The sequence below is a fragment of the Strongylocentrotus purpuratus genome, unplaced genomic scaffold (assembly GCF_000002235.5).
Source record: "Strongylocentrotus purpuratus isolate Spur 01 unplaced genomic scaffold, Spur_5.0 spur5_contig_853, whole genome shotgun sequence".
Lineage (NCBI taxonomy): Eukaryota > Metazoa > Echinodermata > Echinoidea > Camarodonta > Strongylocentrotidae > Strongylocentrotus > Strongylocentrotus purpuratus.
In genome coordinates this window covers 565,234-581,436 of record NW_022145561.1, presented here as the reverse complement: position 1 = coordinate 581,436, position 16,203 = coordinate 565,234, and the positions used below count along the sequence as shown (strand labels likewise).

General features: G+C 40.1%; 2 protein-coding genes across 3 annotated transcripts; both read right to left on the bottom strand.

Moving 5' to 3' along the window:
• Positions 1 to 19: 19 nt before the first annotated feature.
• Positions 20 to 7,101, bottom strand: LOC584364 (tubulin alpha-1 chain). 2 transcript variants are annotated; one of them, XM_011669141.2, is made up of 4 exons: positions 7,046 to 7,101; positions 6,274 to 6,452; positions 2,020 to 2,242; positions 20 to 1,785 (listed from the first exon to the last, which is right to left on the bottom strand). In XM_011669141.2, exons 2-4 carry the CDS (start codon positions 6,274 to 6,276, stop codon positions 653 to 655), a joined length of 1,359 nt encoding a protein of 452 aa, XP_011667443.1. In that variant the 5' UTR covers positions 6,277 to 6,452; positions 7,046 to 7,101; the 3' UTR covers positions 20 to 652. The 2 variants fall into 2 exon arrangements, with proteins under 2 accessions (XP_011667443.1, XP_030851421.1); XM_030995561.1 differs by lacking the exons at positions 6,274 to 6,452; positions 7,046 to 7,101 and having other exon boundaries at positions 2,020 to 2,254.
• Positions 7,102 to 11,876: 4,775 nt separating this feature from the next.
• On the bottom strand, positions 11,877 to 15,722 carry LOC115918180 (tubulin alpha-1 chain-like). The gene is made up of 3 exons (XM_030995586.1): positions 15,588 to 15,722; positions 14,907 to 15,129; positions 11,877 to 13,222 (listed from the first exon to the last, which is right to left on the bottom strand). The coding sequence occupies exons 1-3, from the start codon at positions 15,588 to 15,590 to the stop codon at positions 12,090 to 12,092; spliced, it is 1,359 nt and encodes a 452-aa protein (XP_030851446.1). The 5' UTR covers positions 15,591 to 15,722; the 3' UTR covers positions 11,877 to 12,089.
• Positions 15,723 to 16,203: the final 481 nt, after the last annotated feature.

Here is a 16,203-nt window from a genome sequence, read left to right as displayed (position 1 = left end):
GAATGACATTATTAGTTTCTTTAGCTTGGTAAAAATAACATGAAAAGAACATGAATCAATGACGGCAACGATTTCCTTTTTAGGGGAGTGGGGGTGGGAACTTAACGAGATTCATGATAACTTGAATGTCAATCACAGAAGAAAATAAGATCCCGTTAAGAAGAATTCGAAAGACAACAACAAACTATGTTATCATGTTTGTGTGCTGAATATGCACATTTCAATGTGCTTTTTTTCGGAGCGAAAAGTAATGCAAAATTTCAATGTGCTTTTTTTCGGAGTGAAAAGTAATGCAAAATTTCAATGTGCTTTTTTTCGGAGCGAAAAGTAATGCAAAATTTCATAGTGCTTTTTGTCGGAGGATCATAGTTGCAAATAAGAAGTACCATATTTTGCATGTAATTTGTTGTGTTAACTGGTAGTAAATATCAATAGGTAGCTTCAATATTGTGCTAAATACTAATAACTTGACTAGCTCGTATGTTATTCACCCACTGATTTGAGAGTGAGAGTTTGATATTCTTCACCTTCCTCCCAGGGGGCAATGAGAGAAGTATAAAAATTGCGAAAAAGTATTTGTTTGCTAGAACCTAAATGGAAATTCATTTTGTAGTGTGGATTTAGGATGAGCGTCAAGGGTGTCATAATCTGTCTAATATTCTTCGCCTTCCTCCTCCTCGCCCTCTGCGTCGACGGAATCGACACCGACTTCTTCGTAGTCCTTCTCGAGAGCAGCCAAATCCTCACGAGCCTCGGAGAACTCACCTTCCTCCATACCTTCTCCGACGTACCAATGGACGAAAGCGCGCTTGGCGTACATCAGATCGAACTTGTGGTCGAGACGAGCCCAGGCCTCGGCGATGGCAGTGGTGTTGCTCAACATGCAGACGGCACGCTGAACCTTGGCAAGATCACCACCAGGGACGACAGTGGGTGGCTGGTAGTTGATACCGACCTTGAAGCCAGTTGGACACCAGTCGACGAACTGGATGGTACGCTTGGTCTTGATGGTAGCGATGGCGGCGTTGACATCCTTGGGGACGACATCACCACGGTACAGGAGACAGCAGGCCATGTACTTGCCGTGACGGGGGTCGCACTTCACCATCTGGTTGGCGGGCTCAAAACAGGAGTTCGTTATCTCACTAACGGTCAGCTGCTCGTGGTAGGCCTTCTCGGCAGAGATGACTGGGGAGTATGTGGCAAGAGGGAAATGGATACGTGGGTAGGGCACCAAGTTGGTCTGGAACTCAGTCAGATCGACATTGAGGGCGCCATCGAATCGAAGAGAAGCGGTGATGGAGGAGACGATCTGGCCGATGAGACGGTTCAGGTTGGTGTAGGTGGGACGCTCGATATCGAGGTTACGACGGCAGATATCATAGATGGCCTCATTGTCGACCATGAAGGCACAGTCGGAGTGCTCCAGGGTGGTGTGAGTCGTAAGGATGGAGTTGTAAGGCTCGACAACGGCGGTGGAGATCTGGGGAGCGGGGTAGATGGCAAATTCGAGCTTGGACTTCTTTCCGTAATCAACGGAGAGACGCTCCATGAGCAGGGAGGTAAAGCCAGATCCGGTGCCACCACCGAAGCTGTGGAAGATGAGGAATCCCTGGAGACCTGTGCACTGGTCAGCCAGCTTCCTGATCCTGTCGAGGACAATGTCGATCAGCTCCTTTCCGACGGTGTAGTGACCACGGGCGTAGTTGTTGGCAGCATCCTCCTTGCCGGTGATCAGCTGCTCAGGATGGAAAAGCTGACGGTAGGTACCGGTACGGACCTCGTCTGAAATGAATTGACATATACAGGTTTTTATTTCCATTGGTGTTTTTGATGCTATTTATCTTTTTGTATGAATAAGACATTTATGAACACCAGACTTTTGAAGAATGTCAATCAAATCGTAAACATTGAATAGCTTTCTGTTATTTATCAATACTATCGGTCAAGATTCTGCATGATGTTATCACATACAATAAACGTGATTTGTTTATTCGAATCTCTTTGAAATAATCTTACCAATAACAGTCGGCTCAAGATCGACGAAGACGCCTCGGGGAACGTGTTTGCCAGCTCCAGTCTCACTGAAGAAGGTGTTGAAGGAGTCGTCACCACCTCCGATGGTCTTGTCTGACGGCATCTGGCCATCGGGCTGGATGCCGTGCTCCAGGCAGTACAACTCCCAGCAGGCATTGCCCATCTGGACTCCGGCTTGGCCGACATGGATAGAGATACATTCACGCTGTAAAAACATAAGAAAGAGCCATATGGAGATTCAATCAGAAGTGGTATTGACGATGCCTGCATCAATGATAAGAATTGCTGGAGATAAGACCAAAACAATTGCAATGTCCTTGTTCACCACTACTTGAAATCTGCGAACACGACAATGATGTATTATTTAATGAGAACATGGGATATACAATATTGTATTGCAGTTGGACTTGCGTATATTTTTTGAAAGTATTTGCTATTGTGTTATACAAATTTGAAACAAATATATAAAACTAAAAGCAATTTTAGAACACGTAAGTGATAACAGGACGAACAGATGACCAAAAGTATAAATATCTCAGTTATCCGTGACTACATCACCATCCTCTGACTGACCAAACTGCCAATTTGAGGTGCACATAGACTTAGCAATCTCATTATTCCATTATTCATGACTTTCTTATTATTGGTCCGATCTATTTCAAACTTTTGCCATTCTGTTCATCGTATTTGTAGGTGTTCATATAAATGAAATTATTACAAGGGCTGGGTTGCCCTTTAATGATCTGTCGATTGCGTAGGCATGTGTTTTGTTTGAAATTATTTGTTACTATAAAAACACGTTGCTACGAGGGCGCATGTTATTGAAAGTTAGTGATGTCACGTACATGTATGGTGTAGATGAGGACATTTGTATTCCTATTTTCTAAAAGGTAACGCTTGTAAAGTTTTATGGCTTGTATATTAAAACTTTTATATCGACAGGGCGATATTAATTTGGAAATTTAATTATGTAGTTTTCCCCCGCGCCCCCCCCCCCCCTAAAAAGAAAATCGTGCTATAGAGATATGATCAATTCAACCTATTTCTGCTAGTCTAATACATATTTATATTATCCTCTGGGCCCTGTCTTACAAAGAATTGCGATTGATCAAAATCAATCGCAAATCCTCTAATCAATCGCAAGTTTGCAGTCTCCAATCTCTTCTGTACAGTTGCGAATAAGGTGCGATTTATTTCACCTCTTTGTAAGACAGGGCCCAGATATTATGATTTTTTTTTCTTTTTGCTATTTGTTTACAATGAAGGAAGATGATAATAGTTTACTCTGTACGCCCGCCGTGTATATATTATATTGATCTCATTATGACTGAAACCGAATGGCTTGAAGGTTCCGTGTAGAATCGAACAATATTCCTTTTGAAAAGTGTAAGGTGAAAAGAGCAGCGTGTCTATTGTATACCAGTTCGATTTATTGCCGCACTTGGCATAGTAACAACACCATGGCATGTGAGCGACGGAATACAATGAGGTTCACAATCCATACTATTCATGCCTCGATCCAACTTCAATTGCCCGTAACGAAACCAGTAAGTTACAATTCATAGAAGGCCCTTTCATCTAACACGTTTTAGGGAAATTTAAAAATGGTTGATCAACTTTTATATATTTCAAACTGCTCGGGCGAAATCAAATTATGTTGGGATGATGCAGCCAGAGATTTCTGTTGAAATTTAGAAAATTGCTCTTAATTTGTATTTCTTGTTTTTAAGAGTCTAATATTAAATAGCTCTTGGAAAAAAGAACGCCGCAATCGCCCATATATTCCGATTTTCATAGAAATACATCGCTATATGCGGGGTTTGCTGGGGAATACAATCTCTCCCAAGCACTGTGAATTGTACAGTCAAATCCAAACGAGATAACCTCCACAGTTCTGAACTCCTTTTCAGATTATAGGGACCATCCTTCTTATGATCAACTGAATGTAAAATCAAATTTACTTTTCACTATTATAGCCTCGACAATTAATATTTTTCTTTCTTGCAATATTCGTTAATTCCGTTCTGTTGATCATTGCATTAATAGCATTCACATCAATGCCTCTTGTGTGTTTTTTTCTTCAAATAAATTTGAATTTTCCTTTACTTTAAGTAATGTGTATTATAGTTAATGTATTGCTATGTTCCTACTTGTTTAAGTTATTATAATGTGATTTGCATTGGTATGGTTTCGATTCTTAAAGGGATCGTTTGACAATGTTAAATCTGAGATACACGGCCCTACGTGTTATCAGTGTCTGTGATATGGTGTAATATTGAAGCCCTAACAAAATCGCGCTTCAAAACAGTCAAGAAGTGCCTCAAAAAAGTAAAAATCTTTGAGTGACCGGTTTTACCATACTCGTTTCCCCCAATAGACTGTAGTGTTGTGAAAACCGTTAGGAAAACGCAAAATTTGGTTTCGATTTTCCAACCATTAATATTTTGATAATCAGACAGGCGATCGGCTTGTAAAAATGATGGGGTTCCTCACTGACCTAAAGGTTTATAATTATCATTGTAGCATGAGCTAAAACCAGGATTTTGTTTCAGAATCTGAGACAAAGTTACCGGATCCCTTTATAAGAAGATAATTGATTCGTACTTTATACTTGATTAATCATGTGACCGGACCATTTGCGCCTTTCTCAACCACGTGATCAACTGATACACGCTGTATTTCAATGTTGCGTGCAAAGTCCTTAAAAACCATAATCAATATTTGTGATTCACAACAGATAACCCCTATGGGGTGATTTTTGCTTCGACCCTTGATATATGTTGTACTTTGACCTGTACAATAGACAAGTTGGCAAACACGCATAGGTACACAAGCCACGGAAATATACACGAAGAAGATAAAATCATTGAATTCGGATTTACCCGGCTCTGATTTGAACACTTGTCATGTTTGTGAAGCTGATGAAATGCGTCTACACTCACTCCACTCCAGATAGGGGCAAGTGTCGTAGACGGTAACTGAGCAACGATAGTGTGTGATCAAATTAATCACACGCATTTCAATCTATATTTAATGTATTTTGCATGTGAATATTGACGAACTATTGCATTTACTAGTCAGTGTACTTTAATAATTAAAATACACACAGATTAAAAATAATAGTTGTTGCTTTGTCGGGCTAATCCAGCAACCTTAATATCATTCCAGTATAGGTTAAGAATTTCAAATAACAATCCATAAGTCGGACAAATTTTCAATTGAGATCATGATATCATGGATCAAATTGCTTCAAACCATAGACTTTTGAAATATCAATGGAATATGTGTTAGCTTCAGGGAATGCTATATTTCTTTCATTATCATTACTTGAACTTCTATTAATATAATAATAGTACTGGTAAACATGTTTGTGAACGTTAACATCTGGAAAAAAAATAATGTTATTAAGAATATTGAAATCATCCTCACTTTTGTCCCTGACCGCTAAACGCCCTAAATTGGTCGAGTTAATTTGCTAGTTCATATTTAAAATCAACGTTTCATCACAACATTCTAGATCCGACAGGATTTCGCACCGAAGGCCACCGTCAAGACCATTTATTCTTATTTGATTTCATTCTATTCTATTCCGCTTTTCATCAATGACATCCTGCTTAGAAGTAAAGTCCGCTTGCAAAGGAATCGATGCGTCTGAATTGATTAAATGAGTACTTCATGAAACTTTTTCTTTTTATCTCCACGATTATCAATATGAGAAACACGAGTATAAAGAAGAATAGAATATATCAATGTCAAGCGAACAATGAGAACAAGTTTGGCAAACATTAGTCATTAAATGCGAAAGTCAAGATCTTGTAATGTTTGAAAGCGACAGCACTTTGTGGTAGAACATGATTCGGAACCATCACAATTAAAAATAAAAGGAGCGCCGAAAGTTGGAATTTTACTTAGGCCCCTAGTAAATTAATAATTTTATCAATATCATTATTTTGTTGATTAAAAAAAGTTTATCTGGGTTGTTCCAATCACACACAGAGAGCTAATCAAAACCGTAATCTTTTCTTTTTTTTTTAATTTTAAAAAGAAATCAGTTTCTTAATGTATGCCCTCATTACAAAGAAATGCTTCACAAACTCCGGCAAATTAAAAGCTAGTTGTAATTCCATATCCACACAAAATAAACAGTAACAAATTCAACGAGTTTCTATTAAAAACTCCGCTTAAGATGAAAACCAATATCATTTAATTTGTAAAAGCTAGAGATTACCATCTTACCATATTGAAGATTGAGTGTTGGTACTGTTTAGACCGAGTTAACAGAGGCTAGAGGGGTTTCTCGAACTGCTTTCGACGTCTGATGTGAAGCGAGCAATCAACGAAAATGGCTGAGTCTTGTTGGGAGCGAGCGTTATTATTTAGTATTCATCTGTTTGTGTATACCGTTGCCGTGCATACTGATAAGAGGAGATAAAACGTGTCTAGGTTAAAGTCAAGCTCCTCCTATTGGTTGTTAGTCTGCTTAACAACCAATACAAAAGGAGAAGCTGCCATACCGCCTTGGATCTGTTAAAATATTCATATTGGCATATCTGCATATCAGATCCAGAATTATCTTGCTTTAATACTACTACTACTATATGGGCGGGGATGTTAACGAACACACATACGAATTTGGGCAAACATATTTCTTGGTTCTTGGTTCTTGGTTGGTTGGTCCTCCAAAATACCCGTCTGAGTTTTAACTGAAGGTGCATAAACCCGTCTGAGTTTTAACTGAAGGTGCATAAACCCGTCTGAGTTTTAACTGAAGGTGCATAAAACAGTCTGGCTTCATATTTCTATCCCTTTGATCTAAATCAATATTAGTATTGTCTAGTCTAGGTAATTCTAGACGGATCGGGAAAATTGTGTCCACATGAAAGAAACATTCACAAATTTGAATAAAATTAATATGTTAGACCGTTATGTTACTGCTATGTTAGTAGATCTAAGCTGGAGGGACCAAAAACAGAGTATAGACTAGACCTAGATCTTAAATCACACTCACCTCATTTGGTCATCAATCTTAAAAGAGGTTGTCCAACGGGTTATGAAACTTTTGTTTACTCTCTCTCACTTTTTTAAATTTCACCTAGCCTATAATTTTGAGGAAGTTTTGAACGTTTTCGCGCAACATGTAAACATAAGGCCTAACGCGTGGTAGCCAAGTACGCGAAAGGGAGAGAGGGAGCGCAAGAGAATAAGCTGATCAATGACGTCACAATGATACTCATTAATGTTACAAATCGTGGCGTTAAAAGCCGTAATATACAGAAGCAAGGTCTTAACAGAAATGGTGCAAAGGAAACTTTTGTAAAAAGACTACAGAAGGAAATCTACAGAGAAAATAATAATCAAACTGACAACATCGGCAATAATACATCCCAAAGAGATCGTGAAAACGTTCATCTGTATGTCAAAGCCTCGGCCGGTATATGAGTATTTGAATGCGCTTTCGGCTTAGACAAAATACTAGCGGCCAATTTTGGCCCAGTTCAAAATTTAAGACAGCTTTCTACCAGATTTAAGCCAATTATTTGGGGGCCTTGGTTGTCAGGCATAGGGTTTTCTAAGCAGTATCAAGACAGAAAGGGCTTGCTTACAAAACTTCATGTGAACAATTTCAAGATCATATAGCACTTCAAATCCCCATATCTCACTTCCAAAGAACAGAATGGGCAACACAAGTTGATCAAATAATTCCAAAAGGATGTCAATAGGTAAGTGCAATTGATAAGTTTGAGATAATAGACTATACATTGCTCGTATAGCTTGAGTGCGTTGCTTAATTTGTATGTTATGAAATTTGCTGATGTAGTTAATAGTAGTTCTAAGATAGACGTATTCATCAACAACTTCTACAATATCATCATGAATTTTCAAACTTTAACACGAGAAAATACAACAACTTTGGTTTTAGCTGTGTTGAATTCTCGCTACCCTAAATAGGTACGAAAATCTCGAAATTCGCGAGACGAGGTAATTTTCACTCTCTCGGGTCGTCACTACAACTTCCGGTATAGAGTCCCATCCCGCTGGCGCTAGCGCCTGTGTTCGCTGTGCAGAGTTTTCACGCACGCTAAAATCGATGCCAATCAGTGTAATTTGTACAGATTATAATATGCAATGGAAAGCTTCGGGCAGAATTAGTGACTTTAGCACAAAAGGCCGTTAAACTCTACCGTGAAAGAGAGGGTTGTGATCACGAACGCCTGCACAGGAAGCTGTAATGTCGAAAAGCTATCCCATAATGCAATGCGCGTTTTCAGGATTTTCCCCGGATCTCGGCAGAATCGCTATTTGGGGTAGCGAGAATTGAAGAAACCATTTTTAACAATAATCAGAAACCGCATCGCATCAAGAGCAAGTTGAACATCACTTTCAGTTTGTGCCAGAAAATTGTATCGTCTGCATGTAAAAACCTGCGCACAATAATATTATATCAGCGCGCATTTATTGCGCCTTAGTTTTGATTGACCGTGTGATGTCACAATGCTCATCAGTAAGTATTTTGCCGTGAAGTCGGCTTGCGAAAGTAAATTGCTTATACGACTGAAGACGTTTTACTTATAGCTTAGCTAAAAACTAAGTAAAATGTTGACCTAAACAAAGTATGGAATTGAATACCAGCCCTGGTACCATGGTTAAAGACGTCGCAATTTCTTCGCCATGTGCACCAAAAAGTACAACGCAACTGAAAGTGCTGGCAATGTCTAACGCCATTGCGGTCCCTTGCGAGTCCGAAGTGGCATGATCTCATTACAGTTTCACCAAGAAGTTACTGGTAACTTCTTGGTTCCACCCAAATAAAGTAAATGGGTAATCGGTGGGAAGAAATTGTTTAAATATGTGAGCAGACAGTAATGGTGACTTGGCTCAAGCATAATGCGGTTTTAATATGTTCCCTTGGGAACAACATTATTTGTATTCTTGAGCCTGCCCTGCGTATTACAAACAGATTTATTACTATTATTATCATCATTATCGTTTCATTTAAGATATGTGCTTGTTAGACAACTATTGCTATGCATCTACCGGTGAAACACGGGAATGTGGTCAATATCGACGATTTTTGGTTACAGTGTAAAGGCAGTTCGCTTTTGCAGGGAGCAGGCACGTAGCCAGAGTTTGATGTTTTTTTTTTTTTTTGGGGGGGGGGGCACATAATAATAATAATAATAATAGCTCATTCTTATATAGCGCTTTTCAGGACCGGAGGCCCTCACAAAGCGCTTTACAGATAAGTAATAATTACCCCGGTCATTGGATTCAGGCTTACCCGCACATTCTCCACTCCCTGGGGAGCATTCCAGCCAGGCGTCATTTTTACATGCGCACACTTGCTAATCTAACCACATACATATAATCGATCGAGGTAAAAAAAAAAAAAAGGGGGGGGGTCTAAAAAAGTTCAACTGATCTTGGAAAAAAATGGGGGGGGGGGGGGCACGTGCCCCCCCCCCCCCGGAGCTACGTGCCTTGCAGGTGTTCACCGGTAGATGCATAGCAATATATGTCCAAAAAGCTCATTATAGTCCGGTGACTTATTCATTGGAACACAACACTTCTCAATCTGAGGTTGTACTTTGTGATCATTTTAGATAGTTTCGAATGTAGACCCGTCTAATAATGTCTAACGATTACTTCCTCTGTTTAGCTTCTTCGCCGGCCCTCCTCATCTTCACCTACCTCCTCTGGTATCTCGCCTTCGACAGAGTTGGTACCGACTTTCTCCGTAGTCAGGCGCGATGAAGCGCCATTCAAAGTGGTGGGGGCACCAATAAAAAGGGCACTTTCTGCAAAAAGGGGCACTTACAAATAAGCTCAAGCAAAAATATAAAATTGTTAGAAATTGTGATTGTGATTTCATCATCATCATGGTCCAAGATACTGCTCATTAGCATTATAATTTGTAGTTGGGTGTGATGGGTTGAATATTCATTTGCGAGTAAAAGAAGCAAATGAGTAAACAAATTAAGATATGTGAGATTGCAGTGCAGGAAATTGCATCTTAATAATATAAAGAGGGAAAAAAAATCCTGATAGGGTTTTAAGCACAATCTAGTCATGAAAGGACAAAAATGCCTTTGATAAGAAACAAAATTATATCAAATTTAAATACGAGCGAGCTTCGGGTGAAATTGAAGAAAAAAGTTGTTTATAGTCGCTTTAAATTAGGAATACAGTCATGGTAAAAAGGCAAAAGGACACTCATTAGAAAAGAAAAGGAGCAAGTTTCAAAGTAAAAAGGGTAATTATCTGAGGTGAAAATGGGGCACTTCTCGGACTTGAAAAGGGTCACTCACCAAAGATGGAAAAAAGGGCACTTATGGGAACAGAAAAGGCACTTATTACAAAAGAAAGGAGCAATTATCAGGAGAAAATGGCACTTATTAGAAAGGATAAAGGGGAACGTGTCGAAATTAACTGGTACTTAGTCAGAAATGAAAAGGGGCCATTATTTCAGAGATGGAGAGGGTACCTCTCAAATTTGAATAAAAGGGCACCCAACGGAAAAGGGGCACTATATTTAAAAAATAGAGGCAATTTTATAAGGTGAAGGGGCACTCATCAGATGTGGTAAGAGGCTCTTCTGGTATATGAAAAGGGGCATTTTTTTTTCAGATTGATATAAAGGCATTCATCAGAGATGCGAGAAGGGATATTTATGAGAAGGGGAAGTGGCTCTTATGAAAAAAAATGGGCATTTATCAGAAGGAAAAGGGGCACTTATTAGAAAGGAAAAGGGGGCAATTTTCAAAATTAAAGGTGGCATTTATTCAAGGTGAAGAGGGGCATCGTCAGAAATGAAAAGGGGGTACTTATCAGAAGGAGAAGGGGGGCTTGTTTCAAAGGAAATGGCACTTCTTAAAGCAAAAGGTAACCTCTCAGATTCGAATATGGGCGCAATTATCTTTGGTAAAGGGGGGGGGGCAATTACTAGATGTGGTAAGGGCACTTATAAGAATGTGGAACGGGCACCTATTAGAAATGAAAATGGGCACTTATCTAAAGTAAAAGTGGGCACTTATCCTATGTAAAAAGAGACATTATTGGGGTACTTGAAAAAGTGGGGGGACTATGACCCCCCCCCCTCCCCCCCTGGTCCGCCGCCTCTCTTCGTTGTCATTCTCGAGAGCAGCAAAATCCTCACGAGCCTCGGAGAACTTTCCTTCCTCCATACCCTCTCCCTGTACCCTCTACGCTTGGCGTACATTATCATCGTCATCATCATCATCCTCATCATCATCATCGTCATCACCATATTATCATCTCCATGTCATACCTTAGCATATCACCATCATTATAATCATTTTCATCATCGTGATCATCATCACGAGCCCCCGAAAACTTTCTTTCCTTCATACCCTCTCCCTGTACCCTCTACGCTTGGCGTATATTATCATCGTCATCATCATTATTATCATCTCCATATCATACCTTAGCATATCACCATCATCATAATCACCATCCCACCATACTATCGTTAATCTCGTCATCTTCATCGTACCATTATCATCATCCTCCTCCTCATCATAATCACCATTATTATCATCATCACCTTCATATTATAATCTTCATATCATACCTTAGCATTTCATCAACATATAATCGCCATCATCATCATAATCATCACACTATCGTACATCTTATCATCTTCATCGTACCGTCATCATAATCATCATCAGTTGTACCAACATGTACTAATTAATTCCATCTGAATGGACATTATGCCGACAAGATTCATTTAAAAATGTTCTCCTGCACACACATTTTACTCTCAATTGTTATGGTAACTGAAGCAGCAAAAAACAAAAAACAAGGCAAGAAATGTTTACGTATTTTGTTGATATAATTGCATATATGTCAAAAGGCATGTTTATGAAAAATATTGTGAAGTGAATAATTTCTTTCATCTTATACCGGCAAGGCCGGGGGGGGGGGGGGGGAGAAGAATAAAATTGGTGAAAAGTATTTAACTGCTAGAACCTAAATGGGAATTCATTTAGTAGAGTAGCTTTAAGATGACCTTAAAGAGTGTCAGAATCTGTCTAATATTCTTCGCCTTCCTCCTCTTCTCCCTCTGCGTCGACGGAGTCGGTACCGACTTCTTCGTAGTCCTTCTCGAGAGCAGCCAAATCCTCACGAGCTTCGGAGAACTCTCCTTCCTCCATACCCTCTCCGACGTACCAATGGACGAAAGCACGCTTGGCGTACATCAGATCGAACTTGTGGTCGAGACGGGCCCAGGCCTCGGCAATTGCGGTGGTGTTGCTCAACATGCAGACGGCACGCTGAACCTTGGCAAGATCACCACCAGGGACGACAGTGGGTGGCTGGTAGTTGATACCGACCTTGAAGCCAGTTGGACACCAGTCGACGAACTGGATAGTACGCTTGGTCTTGATGGTAGCGATGGCGGCGTTGACATCCTTGGGGACGACATCACCACGGTACAGGAGACAGCAGGCCATGTACTTGCCGTGACGGGGATCGCACTTCACCATCTGGTTGGCGGGCTCGAAGCAGGCGTTGGTGATCTCGGCAACGGTCAACTGCTCGTGGTAGGCCTTCTCAGCAGAGATGACTGGGGCGTATGTGGCCAGAGGGAAATGGATACGTGGGTAAGGCACCAAGTTGGTCTGAAACTCGGTAAGATCGACGTTGAGAGCGCCGTCGAATCGAAGAGAAGCTGTGATGGAGGAGACGATCTGGCCGACGAGACGGTTCAGGTTGGTGTAGGTGGGACGCTCGATGTCGAGATTACGTCTGCAGATATCGTAGATGGCCTCGTTGTCGACCATGAAGGCACAGTCGGAATGCTCGAGGGTGGTGTGAGTTGTCAGGATAGAGTTGTAAGGCTCGACAACGGCGGTGGAGATCTGTGGAGCGGGGTAGACGGCAAATTCAAGCTTGGACTTCTTTCCGTAATCGACGGAGAGACGTTCCATGAGAAGGGAGGTGAAGCCAGATCCGGTGCCGCCACCGAAGCTGTGGAAGATGAGGAATCCCTGAAGACCTGTGCACTGGTCAGCCAGCTTCCTGATCCTGTCGAGGACAATATCGATCAGCTCCTTTCCGACGGTGTAGTGACCACGGGCGTAGTTGTTGGCAGCATCCTCTTTGCCGGTGATCAGCTGCTCAGGGTGAAAGAGCTGACGGTAGGTACCGGTACGGACCTCATCTGAAAAGGGGACAATTAAAGAATAAATTCTCAGTTCAGAAAAAAAAGAATGATAAGGATAAATAACACACATGCTACTTGTTCAGCTATTAATACTATGTTTTAAATTTATAGATATTGATCTGCATTAAAAATGAATTATTCGTATAAATGGCTTTTGGTGTTTGATCACATAATATATAACGATAACAGGAACTATGTCAAATGACAATTTCAATTTAGAAACGTCTTTACCTACGATAGACATCGTCAACTCGCCTATAATCACAAAAATTCTTCATGTTGACATTACCCCCATCGTACATACTGAAGTAAGTCGACTACATCTCATCGTGAACGAAAGTAAAGACAGATCCATCCTTAATAGCACGACTACTTTTAGATTCAATTCTATTTCAAGTTAACATTTTTTCCCCAGATAATTTTCATCACATATGATTCACCTTCCAATTCATATTTACAACAATCATTCTCATCACGAGGATCAAAATTACATAATAATTTGATGGTCAACGTAGAGAGTTATATGGAACTAAGATATTGTGAAAATACTGTTGATCACATACAACGGTAAATGTATTGTGTACTTATTTTTTTTGAACGAAAAGAATACTGGTGGGTAAAGACCGGTTACCAACATTTCCAAATTGGAAGCATACTTTTCAAACAAAGGTTGTTCTTGACAACCTTTAAGCTTGCCTGAGGCTTGCCCGACATAGCAACAAATAATGTATGCAGAGTGGATTCAGTTCATTCATTCAAAACAGGTTAAAGTTAAAGACCAGTTATGGTCATGCGATTGCATTGTGAAAGAAACGTTGTGGAATCGATCAGAAAAGGTTGATCATCTAGCATCTAGCATCTGCAAGGTTCTGGAATCATCAAAATGATAAGAAATTTGGCCCATTCTTCGTAAAGTTACAAGCACTATACACAGAAAGATGTATATGGGACTACCCTATATCTCTCACAGACCATGAGAGAAACAAATTTACCAAATATATGAATTAGTAGGCGGTTTCCCTGCAATTTTTTTATCATCATGTATTAGTCAAAACATATTCTTTCACATGATTGGTAATGAGAGCTTCCATTTCATTTTTTGAAATTGGGGCGTTTCCAATACTGGTCTTTACCTTTAATGGAATATATTGTCACTAGGCCCCAGAAGAGCAACATCCATGAATTTGAATATGTTTGTAAAACGGTCTTGAAAGGAGAAGGAATGTAAAGCTGCTGTCAATCAATCTGAATTTGAATAGTCCTGTGTTAAATTATTTCGATTAATTCACCTAAATTTCTGTCTGTTCTTCTATTTCAAGTTTTATCTCGTCTGTCCTATTACTCTCCTTGTTGATGTTTGTGTGTGCAATGTTATTCCTACATGTTTGTTATTCTATATAGTACTGTTTGGTATGGAACCAATTGTCAATGTATTGTATTTTAATGTATCTTTCACTATCTTTTGTAAATTCAGACTATTTCAGCCTTTGGCTGCCATTTGAATGAACAAATGTACATTTTTTAAAATTAATAAACCAGTTCAAATCATATCAAATCCACTCAAATAAGTTTGAGATATCTCGCTGACATGTACTAAGTCCAGAATTCCAGGCTCTTACATGTATGTCCATAGGGACTGTTCATGTTACCATGGTTACATCAATAATAAACCAAATCTTACCGACTACGGTTGGCTCGAGATCGACGAAGACGCAACGGGGAACGTGCTTGCCAGCTCCAGTCTCACTGAAGAAGGTGTTGAAGGAGTCGTCACCACCTCCGATTGTCTTGTCTGAGGGCATCTGGCCATCAGGCTGGATGCCGTGCTCCAGGCAGTACAACTCCCAGCAGGCATTGCCCATCTGGACTCCGGCTTGGCCGACATGGATAGAGATACATTCACGCTGAAACGAAACGGAAATTCGATAAAATAGTCAAATAGAGTAGGCGTTGAATTAGAGGCAATATGTTTCGGATATTTTTCACGGATCTGAACGGCCGCGTGAGTAGTATACGAGTTATATTTTGTGAGACTACTCGTAAAGAAATGAATTGAATCACAGCTCTACAACCCGTGGTACAAAGAGAAATGTAGCATAAACATCTGATATAATAACTCTCAAAATCTACGTCTGTAGAAATCATGATCTCATTTACATAGACATAAATATACTAGTAGTGCAAAAAGCGCGAGCGGCTCCAAAATTATGTATCGACAGTTAGTTTCTATTCGCAACAGAACATTACATGCTTTTATTACACATTATCGTTGATGAAATCCCTTCCTCACGCTGTCTTAATTATTATCATTTTGCTGAATGAATGTTTTACAATCGGAAAAATATAGAAAAGCCCAGCTTACCATGTTGAAGATAGGGTCGAAACTTAAAGGCGTTTATGAAAATCGTTGAAAGGTGCTCCGCGACGTACGTACGATGCGTTGTCATGTAGCACGAAATATGGCGGTTCGTTTCTCTTGTGCAGCCTTATATGATTCAAATGGTGAGTGAACGACTCAATCCCGTTGCTATGCAAACAAAACGTAGCGCTTTAGCCCCCGCAGTACCAGTTCAGCGATTTTGTACAAACAGATCCCAGAGTGGGGTTCTTTGTGTGCGTGGCACTGATTGTTCATATAAACTGTGTATTGGTTGCTACTGGATATCAGCGGGGACGCTGGTCTTGCGTGCCTTGATATCGCAGTAGGTCGTAACGGCTAACGGGTCAGCCGTTGGGCGTGTGACTTGACCGTCATATTGTTTGGTTACGTCCATGGTTACATTCGCAATGTGCTCATTAGGAATTCAAGGACAATTGAATAATAGCGCATTCGTCATTGTAGGTATTGTTGATTGAAGACAGGTACTTCGATTATTGTGCGTGATCAATAGGTGAATGTCTTATGACTACAATGGCAAGTTGTTTGTCCTTAAAATGTTTATTTGAACAACAAAAATCTGTAGTGTATGCCTATCAAA